The sequence below is a fragment of the Lynx rufus genome, unplaced genomic scaffold (genome assembly GCF_022079265.1).
Source record: "Lynx rufus isolate CCGP_SWC_20201006 ecotype Redwood Valley unplaced genomic scaffold, mLynRuf1.p SCAF_7, whole genome shotgun sequence".
In the NCBI taxonomy this organism is placed as follows: Eukaryota; Metazoa; Chordata; class Mammalia; order Carnivora; family Felidae; genus Lynx; species Lynx rufus.
Genome location: NW_025814889.1, coordinates 21680633 through 21694704, shown reverse-complemented (window position 1 = coordinate 21694704; position 14072 = coordinate 21680633). Strand labels below are relative to the sequence as shown.

At 45.6% G+C, this 14072-nt stretch overlaps 1 protein-coding gene across 1 annotated transcript in view; it reads left to right on the top strand.

Moving 5' to 3' along the window:
• The first annotated feature begins 4452 nt into the window (after window positions 1-4452).
• Window positions 4453-14072, top strand: part of CUNH10orf67 (chromosome unknown C10orf67 homolog) — a 162079-nt gene continuing 152459 nt past the window's right edge. The window contains exon 1 of the mRNA XM_047066303.1: window positions 4453-4631. Within this exon, the coding sequence (XP_046922259.1) occupies window positions 4453-4631 (179 nt within the window). The remainder of the gene's footprint in view (window positions 4632-14072) is intronic.

The following is a 14072-nucleotide window of genomic DNA, read 5'->3' as shown; positions in this document are numbered from 1 at the left end:
CACTAGGCCACTACGTTCACCAACAAAAACCCGCTGCTGACATTCGGTATATTAACTAGCATGGCGTGGCTTGTTGGTCTAGAACGGTTAACAGCAGAGCTTGGAGTAGCCCCCTCAGTAAGTTCGAACTTCCTGATTTGAGCAAGAGTGGATGTGCCATCCTAGACCGTGAGCTCCTGAACAGCACCTTGGTAGAGCAGAACCCAGGTAGCCTAAGTCCCTCTCAGGGTACCTTGAAGCATTTCTAGGTAAATAAACAGGCATAACAATAACAAACTGGAGTTTCACACTACCGAATTCTTCTGTGTCCAATATTCCCCGTGAGTTCTCAAAATTGCTAAATTAGAATGTTTTACTCCACGTTTCTGAGATGGAGTTCGAAGCAGAAGGACAATGAAGGTGTTCATATTACACTCGCTGGAATACTAGTTCAAGAGCCGAGCTGACTTTCTAGGCAAAGCCTGACCTGGTGGTTCGTTATGGGGAACGTCTTGTCTCTAAGTCTGGTCCTCCTGTAGAAGGTCTAAGCACTGTATCTTATTTATCAATTCACTTAGGTCAAAGCACAGGGGAATACGCTAACCAAAACCAAATGTCTGCTATCTAGATTATGTCTTTTGTGTGAATCTATATATCCAAGGATCTGAATTACCCTGTGGCACTACAAATAGAACAGAGAACTAGACGGTCCTACGTAGCTGATTTATGAAAGTCTGATGAGTGTTCCACTCCTCGTGACAGTAAATCCAAGCCTTCTGTGGTCTGATGAAACGGAGCCCCCAGAAAAGGGCTTCGTCTCATCAATTCTTATTATTTCTTTCACTGATTCTGGGATTCATACCTTTACCGTCTTTCGTTGAAATCTCAGACTGCACGAACCATGGTAATTGCCCTTTTATATTACTCTCCATTCAGACTTCTACCTTTCCAGAGTCACTTCACTGCATATTGCAATTTGCAGTATATACATATTGCACCGTATATGTTGCAGATTTGCCAGGTTGTGTTGGCAGGCATGCAGACCCACTATGGTCAGTTGGCCAGACCCAGGAGACTTCCCGAATTTCCCTCAGCAGCAAGGTCACAAACCTTCTTGCAGGTGGCCTGACTTCGGCAGACGGCTAAGCCCTACCGTCCTTTTTTTTCCACATTTTTACTGATCTCCCTTTTAAACACCTAGACCAGCTCCAAATAGAGGATATCCTCTATCCCAGCGCTCAAGGACATTTGGCAGTAAGATCCAAATTCCACATCAAGACTGCTCCTGCCCAGCTCCCATCATACTTCCCATCTTGGTTTTCAGCTCTAGCCACGTGACAAACACTTACCGATGGATTTTTACAAGAGTGGATGTGCTATGTCATTGCAGCAAAATTTAAGACATAAAAATGATGCAGTCTCAGGAGGTTTTCCATAAAGGATTTAGTAGTATAATATTGTCCTGGCCATTTCCTTTCCCAACCCTTTATTTAAGACCTTGGGTTATGGATGAAGCACAACATAAAACAAGTTTACCTAACAGAGCCTGCACCACATAATCACAGATTACAGCTGGTGATAAAAGAAAAATAAGCACTTTACATATGATGGCTCCAGAAAGAATTTAAATTACAAACCTAGCCTGAAAACTCTTGGCTTTTATTAGACTACAGGACCGATAATATCCAAGTGGGATATATAAATGACTATGTTTAGAGTCAGCACTTGACTCGTAATCAAATCCTCATGCTGTTTCATCTGAGATGTTATCACTTTTAATAATTGGTGGATGATATTTTCATATAAACACACATTACATTTACACCCGTTTCAAAGAAGCATTTGAAAAGTTAAAATTGTGCCGCAAGTAACACAAAGTTAAAAACTTTAACTTACAAAGTAAACTGAACTATTAACTTATAAAGTAAAAAGTATTTTAGCTTATAAGACATTTCACCTTTTTTTTTAATTTTTCTTCAACGTTTTTATTTATTTTTGGGACAGAGAGAGAGACAGAGCATGAACAGGGTAGGGGCAGAGAGAGAGGGAGACACAGAATCGGAAACAGGCTCCAGGCTCCGAGCCATCAGCCCAGAGCCTGACGTGGGGCTCGAACTCACGGACCGCGAGATCGTGACCTGGCTGAAGCCGGACGCTTAACCGACTGCACCACCCAGGCGCCCCAGACATTTCACCTTTTTAAAAATGGAAAACTTTAAACGGTGTATTCCTTAGCTATGGTTTAGAAAGGAGGGACCCGCGTTGTTACAGGCCTGGTTAGGATCTGTTTTACCATGGGCTGCCTGAGCCGTGTGCTTTTCTTCCTTTATAGATTGCTCCCAACCATCCTGAGAAAGGTTGATTAGCCAGTTTTTACTGGTGAGAAAAAAGAGGCTTGGAGACGTTAAATCAATTTTCCAATGTTCTAACGCAGCTAAATTTCACAGGATTAATTTATTTTTAATGTTTACTCCAGAGCTCGTGAGCTTTCCACTAAAAACCATCAATTAATTCATCGTGCGATACAAGAGCCTGGATTTAGTATGACAAATGCTTTGACAGGGCCAACCCCAGTTGTTTATAGGTGAGAACATGATCTGAAATGACCAGTTTTATAAGGCAGAAGGCCTGAGAGGTAAACGTAGGTAACTGACAACAAGAGAAGTGCGTTAGGTAGTTAATAGTTTCAAAAACAATCCTGCTCATAACTTGGTCTCCCAGACACTGAAATCTGAAACTCTTTGATATGCTCTAGCAAGGCTTGAAACAAAGAAGTTTTGTTCAGTCCATGTTTTCGTGGGATGGTGTAACTATGTCCGTATCAGCCAACAAATGCTGCACAGAGCTGACCAATGACTCATGAAGTCTACCGTGAGATGTCCCTCTTCAGTTTCAAAATATTAACTTTGAATTGCATTAACGGAAGCAGCCAACAGCTTTGTCACGGTCTTTTCACCACCTTAGCCCAGTCCTAACCAGATTACATTTTTTTTTTAAACAACAGACTTCTAAGTTTTTTTTTTCCTTTGAGATAATACTTTTTACTTATTTTTTAATATAATTTATTGACAAATTGGTTTCCATACAACACCCAATGCTCGAGACAAAGCATGAGAGGGGGAGGGGCAGAGAGAGAGAGAGAGAGAGAGAGAAAAGGGAAACATAGAATCCAGAGCAAGCTCCAAGCTCAGAGCAGTCAGCACAGAGCCCGAATTGGGGCTAGAACCCATGAACCGTGAGATCATGACCTTAGCGAAAGTCAGACACTTAACCCACTGAGACACCCAAGGTGCCCCTAACCAATTTACATTTTTAATTTTACCTTTTAGAATTTTTACCTTTTGGAATTTTTATGTGCACTGTGATAAAAAAAAATCACTTAAGATAATTATAGATTTATATACATTTCTCTCTTTTAATATACTTTTTGATTATGATGAAATTTCCCTCAAGAGACTTAGAAGTTAGATTTTGAAAATAAAAATCTACATAAAATAAAAGTAACGCTTTCTGTCTTCACCTTCTCAAAGGAAAACAAAACTTTACAGAAGATCATGTTGGCATTGGTTGCGATTAATTTTTTAGTCGTCTTCGGATTGGGGCCTTCGGTCTTTGTCTTTAAATACAAGAGCAGTGTTAATGCTACCTAATTTCCTTTTTGTAGTTTGAGCTGCCAATATGAAACTTACTTTGTTTTCACACGATTATGAGAGAAAATATTGTTTTCCTGTAGCCCATGTGTTGAAATGGAAATCTAGTCTCTACTTAGCTCTAAAACTAGCAAATGACATACTATGACATTAGAAACGATGTATCACCATTGTCAACACGTAATTTAGAATAACGGATGAACAACAGCTTGACCATTAAGCAGTTTCTCTTACGATTTTAGACACTTTGCAACAATAAATTCCACACTACACTCCATCGCTTAAAACCTAACGCCGGAATTCTGACCTTCATACTAAGTAGGAATGTAGGCTGTTGAATGTGTGCAAAGAATTTTTTGTCCACGAACGCCTACGTCTGTGGTCAAGTGGCAGGTGTAGGCAATTCATCAGGCAGCCCTCTTCCTTCTTATTAAGGCACTGCTCCGGGCGCCCGAGGGTCCTTAGGTCCCGAGCATGGCTATTTGTCGTCCGCCGGGAGGGCGCCTTTTGGCGCAGGGTGGACGGCCAAGGAGGCGACGGTCGCTGATTTTCGTTCGAACGTCGCGTGGGGAGGGGTGTTCGTGTGAAAAGAAAGGCGCTCGGGAGAAGGGGCGGCAAGGAGAGGAGGGGCGTGGTGGGATGCTGCAGGGGCGGCTAGACGGGTCCAGCTTTCCCGGGGACACTTCGGCGGCCTGGCCGTGGGCGCCCGGGGCACAGGGCGCCGGGTCGGGAAGCCCAGAGTCAGACGCGCGGTGCCAGCCGCCCGGGCCCCTCCGCGCAGGCGCCGCCCGTTCCCGCGCTCCGCCCGCCCCCAGGGGTCGCCATGGCAACGGACGCGGGGTTCTGGACTCCGACTCCCCCGAGCCCCCAGCTTCGCGGGAGGCGGCCGGCTGAGCCGCGGGCTCCGATGGCGGGCAAGGGCGACACGCCCGAGACCGAGGAGTGCTGGAAGATCCTCGAGAGCCTCGAGTCGACTATTGAGCAATGCCGGTTCAGCCCCAGGTGACCCGCGCGAGCCGCAGCGCCACCCCTCGTCCGCGCGCCCCTTTCCCGCGCCTCCGCGCCCGCGCCCCGGGCCACGGCCCTGCTGGTCTGATTTCTTCAGTGTATTCACGTAAACTGAGAGCACGGGTTCTGGAGCCAGGGGGCCTGAGTTCAAATCCTGAGACCCACTGCAGGGCCCCTGAGTTGGGCGAGTCACTTAAAAACTCTGTCTCAGTCACCTGCTGGGAAAGCAGCCGGGTGGTGCCGAGCAGCGCCTACTTCATAGCCCACAGCGAACATGAAATGGGTGCATGTGGGTAACGTGTTTAGAAGTGTGCCATACATATATATACATAGTACCCTGTAGGTGTTTGCCAATATTCTAGTTATTTCTTGCTGCTTTCTTTACGTCTCCTCCCTCCTGTGACCCTTTGCCCCCCCCCCCCCCCCCGCCACATTTTGTTTGGATAACGTAGAGCTGATGTATCTGGAAAAATGTATTTTTCTTTCTGAAATCAGTAGGTGGCCGGCACTAGGTTAGCTACCGTGTGCAAGCACTTAAAATTCTCCAAGTCAGGGGTCTCACGGTGCCAGGTGGGCTGGCTTAGAGGCAAGTCCCACACACTGAGGCTCCGGAGTGAGAAGAAAGGACGAGCGCCGTACTCGCCCGATGGTGGGGACTGACCCAGTGAGCCAGTGCTGCTTAAGTGGGTGCGTGTTAAATCGGGTTTTTTTGGTGGTTGTGAAAGTCACATATTGCCGGTGGCACGTAATAAGCACCATGGGCACAGTGTCTAACCTGTTCGGCTTGTTTACTGCTAGGAATGACTTCCTGCCTGGGCATTGCGTGGCGTGTGGCTCTCCCACAAAACACACCGGCCCCGCTCAGCGGACAAGGTGACGTACCAGGGCCCAGGGCATGCTTGGGGCCCAAACAAAGGAGCCGCTGATGCCCACGTGAATTCCTCTTCACCCCGAGTGCCAGGGGGACCGGGTTGGTGCTCTGGTAGAAGAGGCTGGAGTGCTGTCTGCCATCCTGGGTTTAGGGCACAGGTTGGCACCGGGCAAGCAGCAGCCTCCGCCTCCTGTGAAGCCCCGCCCTTCTAGTCAGGAAACAGATGATGAGCCAGCAAACTAGAGGATAAATAAGTTAGCCTGTAAACGCTGAGGACGGAATAGCAGGGAGGGAGCAGAGGAGCTAGTGTATGGAGTGGGGAAGCGGATGGTAATTTTAGACACTGATGAAGTTTTAGGGTGATGGGGGCTTGGTTCGTAGGGTCCGGAGCCAACAACCAAGAAAGAATTTTGGAAGATGTCTTTGGTGCAAAAAAGTGATTTTATCGAAGCGCAGGGACAGGACCCGTGGGCAGGATGAGCTGCGCTGCAGGTGTGGGGGGGGGGGGGTGACCATTTGGTTGGGGGGGGGGAGATAAAGTCTAGAGGGAGTTTCTGAAGAGAATTTCACATGCTAAAGACTTACTGGAGGCCTAGCTGTTGTCAAGCTAAGGTGGGTTTTCCCTCTAGCAAAGCATTAACATTAAGACTCTCGGGAGTTCCTGGACTTTTAGGCTGTTGATGGGATCGCCTTGATTGCCCTTTTCTAGTAAACAGTTTAGCCATTTGTGGGTTTTTTTTGGTTTTTTTTTTTGTCCTTTCCTGTTTTGGGGTAGCTTGGAGTGTCCAAGGAATATCATACATGTCCCACCTCGGGGGGGGGGGGGGTGCTGTGAGCCTGTACTTTGCCCCCAGCTTGCCCCACACTCCCTCATCAACACTGTGGTCAAGGAAAGCTTCTCAGAGATGACACTGGAGTGAAGAAATGCAGGCTGGGGGTGGGGGGAACCATTCTGATCTCTCAGGGGACAAAGTGTTCCGGGCAAAGCACAGGAAGCTGGAAGGGGTGGGGCTGGGTGTCTGGGGCCCAGCCAGGACCCCTGTGTGCCTGCAGCAGAGAGAGGGGAGCGCAGTGGAGAGGAGGTCAGACCTAAGGGGGACAGTGCCAGGTGTGGGACCTCAGCTTTGACTTTCAGTAAGGTATCAGATGTGCTTTTTCAGCACCGCCAAGCAATTCTCCAAATGTCAGCACTGACTGAGTGTCCTACAGTTTAACTCAGTGCTGACACTGCTACCTAGAGACGGCCTCAGACACCACAGGTTAAGGGCTCAGTCCCACCAGCCTGCTCTCCCCCACCCCACTTCAGGTGCCAGTTGCAAATCCAGGTTGTTACCTGTGCTTCTGACCATTCAGCCTTAAGTGAGCGGTTCCCCTAACTCCCTCTGTGGGTTCAATTAATTTGCTAGAGCCACTCCTAGAACTCAGGGTAGTAAAGGAGACAAATACATACATGACCAGATAAAGAGACACATAGGGTGAGGTCTTGAAGGGGCCAGAGCACAGAAACTGCTCTCCCCATGGAGTTTGGAGTGTGCCACCCTCCTGGCACCTGGCTGTGTTTTTGTTCATCAACCCAGAAGCTCGCTGAGCCTTGTAGTTCAGAGATTTTTATGGAGGCTTCATTACAGAGGCCCAATTGATTGAAATCATTGGCTTTTGGTGATTGGGTCTACCTCCAGCCCCTTCAGAGGGAGGTCTGGTCATGGGACTGACAGGTTCCACCCTCTAATTGTGGTTGGTTTCCCTTGCAACCAGCCTCCATCCTTAGGGGCTTTTCACAAGTCCCCTTAGGAACATCAACTAAGGTGTGGTTCAAAGGAGTTTGTTATGAATCACAAAAGACACACAGTTGACCTTTTTCCACATCGAGGCTATTTCAGGAACTGAGGACAAAAGACCAAATATAACAGAAGATGATCCTATTGCCCTTGTCCTTTAAGAAATTCCAAGGGTCTTGGGAGCTTTGAGGCCGGAACCTTGGATGAAGACCAAAATATATATTTCTTATTATAAATCACACTGTCAAAGATGGGAAGCCATTGCGGGGTGGGGGTGGGGTGGGGATTGGAACAGAGGAACAATTTCATATGATTAATCTTTCAACTGGATTACTCTGGCTGCTGTTTTGATAATAGATTATAATGAAGATAAGGGCAGAAACGGGTAGACCAGTTAGGTGGTATGGGGGGAAAATCATTTTGCCCTTACCTTTCTGTGTTCTCACATGAGACCAACCCCATAATAAAAGATAGATTAACAGGAAAAAACAAACAAACAGAAGTTTAATAGGGTGTATGCCTCTTGTATACAAACACGAGAGATACCCAGGAACACTGAGTAACTCCTCGAAATGGCCCAGCCAGCACCTTAAATACCATCACCTAAACACAAAAGATGGAGGTTGGGTAGAGGGGAAGAGTGAGTTATGGGAGATTGTCAGGAAAAGCACAGTAAACAAAAGCATGGCTGTTATGCAGATTTAAATTGGTGCCTTCTTATTGGTAAGCTTCTCCTGTGATTTACTCATCCTTTTCTTCCTGGTCTGGAGAGGAAGACACTTCCAAATGGCAATATTTGTAAATGTAAATTTATAAAATATATTATGTAATATAAATATACATAAAGAATATGATATATTCTTTATAAATGTAAATTTACAGAAGGATAACTTCTGCTTTGTTTTCAGAGCTTCTCTTGTGTCTGCAGTTCTCAGAATAATTGACTCACAATAATCCTCATGCCAAAGAGGCATACTTTGAGGTACCATATTCTGCTTCTCTTCAAGTCTGATGTCCAGAAGAGAGGTCCAGGCTGACTACATCAATTTGGGAGTAATTAGCACAGAGACAGAGAGGCTGGAGGACTTGGTGAGATCACCTAGGAAGTGGGCACAACAAAGAGAAGTCTCTTTGAGCCTGGGGTACATCATAGTTGTGTATTCTTGGAGGAAAGGAAGAGGGAAGCAATGTTTTTCTTATTTCAAATTGAACAGTACGCCACGGTGAAAGTTTAGCATGCCGAATGCCATCTTCTTCGACTAATTCATTAATGAGCATTTGTTAGGGTAGTCTATTCTGGGATTCAGTGAGAAGTATCATTGCATTCTATTAATAAATATTCATGGGTCTGTTTTCTATAATAAATTTACATGTTAATTTTGTATCTAGTTTATTAAAAAAAACACAATCGTCATCTTTCCAAGATTGTATTTTATGCACAACAACCAAGCCATTATTCAGAAGTTGAATTGCTGAGACTATAAATAAGGACTGTGTAGGAACCACTTAGCTAATTTGTTGTGATGTGGGTTTCCATTCTAGGCACGGGGGCTGCCATTTAAAATTAGAGACATTTGGAATGTGACGGGAAACTGAAGAATGAACCGTCATGTTTCACTTAGATCTTGAATGAGCCAGATCTTTCTGAGTCGATTATACAAAAATTTAAGACTCGAGAGACCTTGGAGCCGTGAGCCTGTTCTCACTAGGGATGGAGAACTGGAATCTGTCACTTCAGGCTTATGATTCTAGAGGAGTTATTTCCTCTCTTCAAATCCTGGTTTCTACATCTTCAAAACAAGAAAGTCAGTATCTCTCTTATGAAATTATTGGGAGGATAACCTGAAGGGAAAATGTGCGTGTTAATGCATGTATCTTAACAACCACACGGGACCAGTTAAGCACTCAATACATAGTGCTTAATATAATTTTTAGATGCTCTGTAGGAGGTATCTATAGAATTTTTGGACTTGATTTTAAAGCATCGTATTGTAGTATTATAACATTATGGCACCAGAAGGAATAACTGAAAACGTTATGCCAAGTATGTAAATCATATCCTGAAAATATATGTATTGGAGGTGTTTTAAAAATACTTTTAACTTATTTTTACCAGCGTTATTGGCATGTAATTGACATGTAACATTATATATGCATAATAACTACCCACATTCCATAAACCTACTGTCCACAAAAGATTTTTTGCTTAAAATGGAAAAGAAAGAAGATACATGTTCAAGCTTAATGAAAAATGAAGTTGAATAATAAAAAAGAGCTACTTGGCACCAGGGAGGATAAAAGATTGCATTTCTAGACTGGAGGATGAAGCATTGAGGTCTGTGAAACATGCAGCATTGTAGAATATAAACAAGTTAAGTCGTTGTTCGTATTTATTATATCACTGTAGGACTCGGGATCTAGACAAGAGGGAGAAACCTTGCCAGTATTTGAATGGGAGAATATTTCCCATTCCTTATTAAATTTTAAGTATTTTAACTAGTAAAAGTACGAGAAGTAAGTGAGAGGATTCGTTTTCCGAAACACCAAATAAAAGCCGTGCTGTCTAGTTAACAATAGGTTTACAACCTATTGGAAAGATGTACGAACCCCCCACCCCCAAATGGAGTCCCAAACCCCTAGACACTTCACCTCCCAGTTCTTCTTCCCTCTCCATCTTGCAGGCTTATTTTCGTGGGCTTTGCAATGAGCGTGCACCAAAGAACTGAAGTCTCTGTGGCTCCTCAAGGAATGTACTTTGGGGCTTACATGGGCGTGGGGCGGGGGGTGCTGGGTAAGGCTGTAACGTCTGTAGTACTCAGCCAATGGGGAGTCAGGGGAGGAACTTGCACGCTAGGAGATAAATTGCCTGCTGTAACTGCCTGTCTGTCAGACACCCGCTCTTGCAAGAATGTTGACTAAAGCCTCGCCTCACTGTGCCTGAGTCTCCATGTCCCTCCTTTGATGGGGCTTATTTCCCGCAAAAAAGGCAGTAACGTTGGCAAAAGAAGACTTTAAGCAGTATCCTCACAGCGATCGAAGACTGGAGCTGTGAACCCAAGGGCAGAGGGAGAGTAAAAAAGAAAGGAACTAAGAATTTAGAGGACCCTCACTTCCACCCCATCCCGGTCCAAAGCGGATGTTCAGACCTCTTGGGAGAGAGCATGGCTGGTGGCAGAGAAACTTGTCAGAGTGGTGGTGAGTGGCCAAGAGACTTGGGGGAAGATGTAGGCAGGCTGAGGTTCTTTACCCAGCTGGGAGATCCACATGTTCATTCCTGAAGGTCCTGAGTTCTGAAAAAATAACTTTCCCAGGGTGCCTGGCTGGCTCAATCAGTGGAGTCTGTGACTCTTGATCTCAGGTTTGTGAGTTTGAGCCCCATGTTGGATGTAGAGATTATTTAAAATCTTAAAAAAATAAATAAATAACTTTCCCTCTACCCTTCTAGGCAGGTTCTTGGCTGAGACCCCTGTAGGAAAAGACAGATTACTCGTAGAAAAACAAAGAGAAGTTTAATAACATGTATACCTCCTGTATGCACGGACCCCAGCAAATTTAGTAACCCCCCAAATGGCCCAAGCTACCACTTTAAATACCATCTCCACCTAACGACAAAAGAAGATGTTGGAGGGTGAAGAGGGAGCCAGTTGTGGGAGGTTACCAAGCAAAGCACAGTAAAGGAGGGTATGGCTGTTATGCAGATTTAAGTCCTTGCCTTGTTAAATTTCTAGAGATTTAGTCTTCCTTCTCTTGCTGGTACAGCTTGGGAGACACCTTTACAAATGGAGATAACCCTCATAAATGTACATGTCCCTTACAAAAGGGCAATTTGTGCTCTGTTTTCAGAGCTTCTGTCCCTGCTGGTCCTCAAAAATAACTCGCTCAAGATAATCCTTATACCAAAGAGGCATGCTTTGGGGTGGCAAGTTCTGCTCCCCTTCAGCATGGAAATGCTAAAAAGCACCCCAGAGAATCCCCTGGGTTCCAAACGTAGCCTTCCCTGACTCCATTGTGTACCAACAACCCCCTTAACCCCTTTGTAATCAGAATCAACCATTTCAGCCAGACGCCATTCTCTCCAATTTGGTTCAAGGGCAAAAGGATAGGGAAGTGGCCAGGTAACCGTTCAATTAAATCTCATCTAACCCACTGGAATTATTGTCGTGTTTCTGGGTGGAAGTAATCACCCCCTGAAAACGAAGACATCCAAGCCAGCAGATCATCAAGTTGCTGGGACAGGAAGCAGTACTTTAAGGAGTGGGTTACGAGGTATCCTAGTGAGAGGAGCCACTTTACTTCCATCTCTCGGTTCCTGGACCCGTGGCTGTGTGAATGAGAGCACCACATGCTGATTCAAAGCATATACTGTATCCTGTAAGACAGAAACACATCCTCGCATGGGTTTGTCTCTCAGATGCCGTAACGGAATCTGCAGTAAGCTATTTTACCCTTCCATTAGGCCAGCCACTACTGGGTGATGGGATATGTGATCAGACCCGTCATTTCCATGGGCATGAGCCCATGGCTCCACTTCTGCTGTGAAACTAGTACGTTCTGATAGAAGTGCTTGTGTGCACCGTGTCACGATGGTGGATGAGGCCTTCTGTGATGGATGGTGGTTCTGGCAGATGCATTATGACCAGGGAATGCAAATCCGTGTGCAGAATACGTCTATGTCTATCCCAGGGAGGATGATGGAAGAGGTTCAGTGTTATCAAGCTGGTACCCGCCCCCCTGGTTAACACTGCCATGTTAGGAACTCAGGATTGGTGTGTGTTGTTGGCTGAGTAGGCCCTCAGTGCTTGCAGCAGCCAGGCCATCCTCCGTAAGGGGAAGTCCATGTCATTGAACTCCGTCCCTGCCACCATAGCCATTTCGTTCAAGGGCCATTGAGCGAACGCTGGGTTGGTTGCAGAAACTAACCAGCTGCTATCCCCAAAGGATGTCATTTTGCCTCCTCGATCACTGAATACTTTCTCTGTGGTAGATTCCCTTTTGTGAGCATTCACAAGGGGCACAAGTATCATTATAGCCTGGGCCTGTTCTTAAAAGTTCATCCACAGAACTCTTCCCCAGACTTTCTTGTCACCAATTTCTCAGTCTTCTTCCTACCAAGTTCCTGACCATTATCCACTTAAAACTTGAACAACAGAACATAAATCAATACAGATACGCGATCCTGGCTGTCCCTCATCCAGAAAAAGCAAACAACCAAATGTACTGCATGAAAGTCTATTCAGTGGAAGGATTTTCCTTCATGGCTGTCCTTCACGGTCACCTCTGAGCAGGGCTGCGGGACTAAAGGTATCCCCCTTCTGACGGCAGCACCCTCTGTTAACCAGGCTTGAGTTCTTCTTCCTCAATCAACTGATCATACGGAAGTGCCCATGAGGCCGTAGCCGTGGACGGAGGGGGAAGAGGCGATGCAGCGCGAGCCACATGCTCCCTGTAAATGTCGTCCCTTCTCCTTGAGCCTGGTCTCTTACATGTCCCTTCCATCTTATGAGACTGAAGCTGCCTATGCCCGATTTTACGGTTTGGTGGGTCAGATAAAACCCAGTTTGTCATGGGAAACTCAGGCCTGCTGACTCACGGTGACGTATTCAGTCTTTTCCAGGCTCAGTAGCAAGCCAGGGCTGTTTCTCAAAAGGAGAATAGTCATCTGTACAAGAAGGCATAAGGTTTGCTCTGAAATCCCAGAGGTCTCTGCTGTGATCTTCTTAGTGGTGCTTGCCACAGGATCACAGATCATCCCCGTTTGTCATAGGCACTCATGAGAGCCATTTTATCTGCTGGATCAGATAAAACTGGCAGCCTTACCTGTGACTTGGGAAATGGGTTGAAGTAGCATATACAAATGTGGTATATGTCGCTTCCAAAGTCACACTTCATGGTTCATTAAGGCCTAAAATATTGACAGTTCTTCCTGGTTGAAAGTGGTGAAATTTGAGCTTGCTTGAAGAATGCATATGACTTTTAAAAAATGATTTACTTTGGGGGAGCCTGGATGGCTCCGTCTGTTAAACATCTGACTCTTGATCTCAGCTCCGGTCTTGATGTCTCTCTCTCTCTCTCTCTCTCTCTCTCTCTCTCTCTCTTTTTTAATGAGTTTATTTATTTTGAGAGAGACAGAGACAGCACAAATTAGAGGGGAGCAGAGAGAAAGGGACAGAGAGAATCCCAAGCAGGCTCCATGCTGCCAGCACAGAGCCTGATGCAGGGCTAGAAAACACGAAACCATGAGATCATGACCTAAACTGAAACCAAGAGTTGGACGCTCAACTGACTGAGCCACCCAAGTGCCCCAGCTCAGGTCTGGATCTCTCGGTTATGAGTTCAAACCCCCACCCCCTCGCCCCCGTTGGGCTCCATACTGGACGTGAAACCTACTTAAAAAAAAAGATTAGTCTGAAATTACTTTGAATCTACAGAAAAGTTACCAGAACAGAACTAAGATCTTTCATATCCCCTTCACTGAGATTCTTCAGTTCTTAACATTTTACCATATTTGTTTTTCCTCTCTCTCCCTGCTTCCTCCTCCTCCTTGTCCCCTCCCTTTGTACACATTCACACGTATAAAAACTCATACACTCATTATTGTTAGTCTTTTTCAAACATTTTGAGAGTAACTCTAGAATTGGTGCCCACCACTGCTAGGTATTACGGTACGATTTTCCTAAAATGGATATTCTCCTATATAACTAGCACACAGCTCTCAAAATCAGGAAGCCGACATTAGCCCAGCACTACAACGGGCCCCTTCAAGTTGTGCCAGGTGTACTAACAATA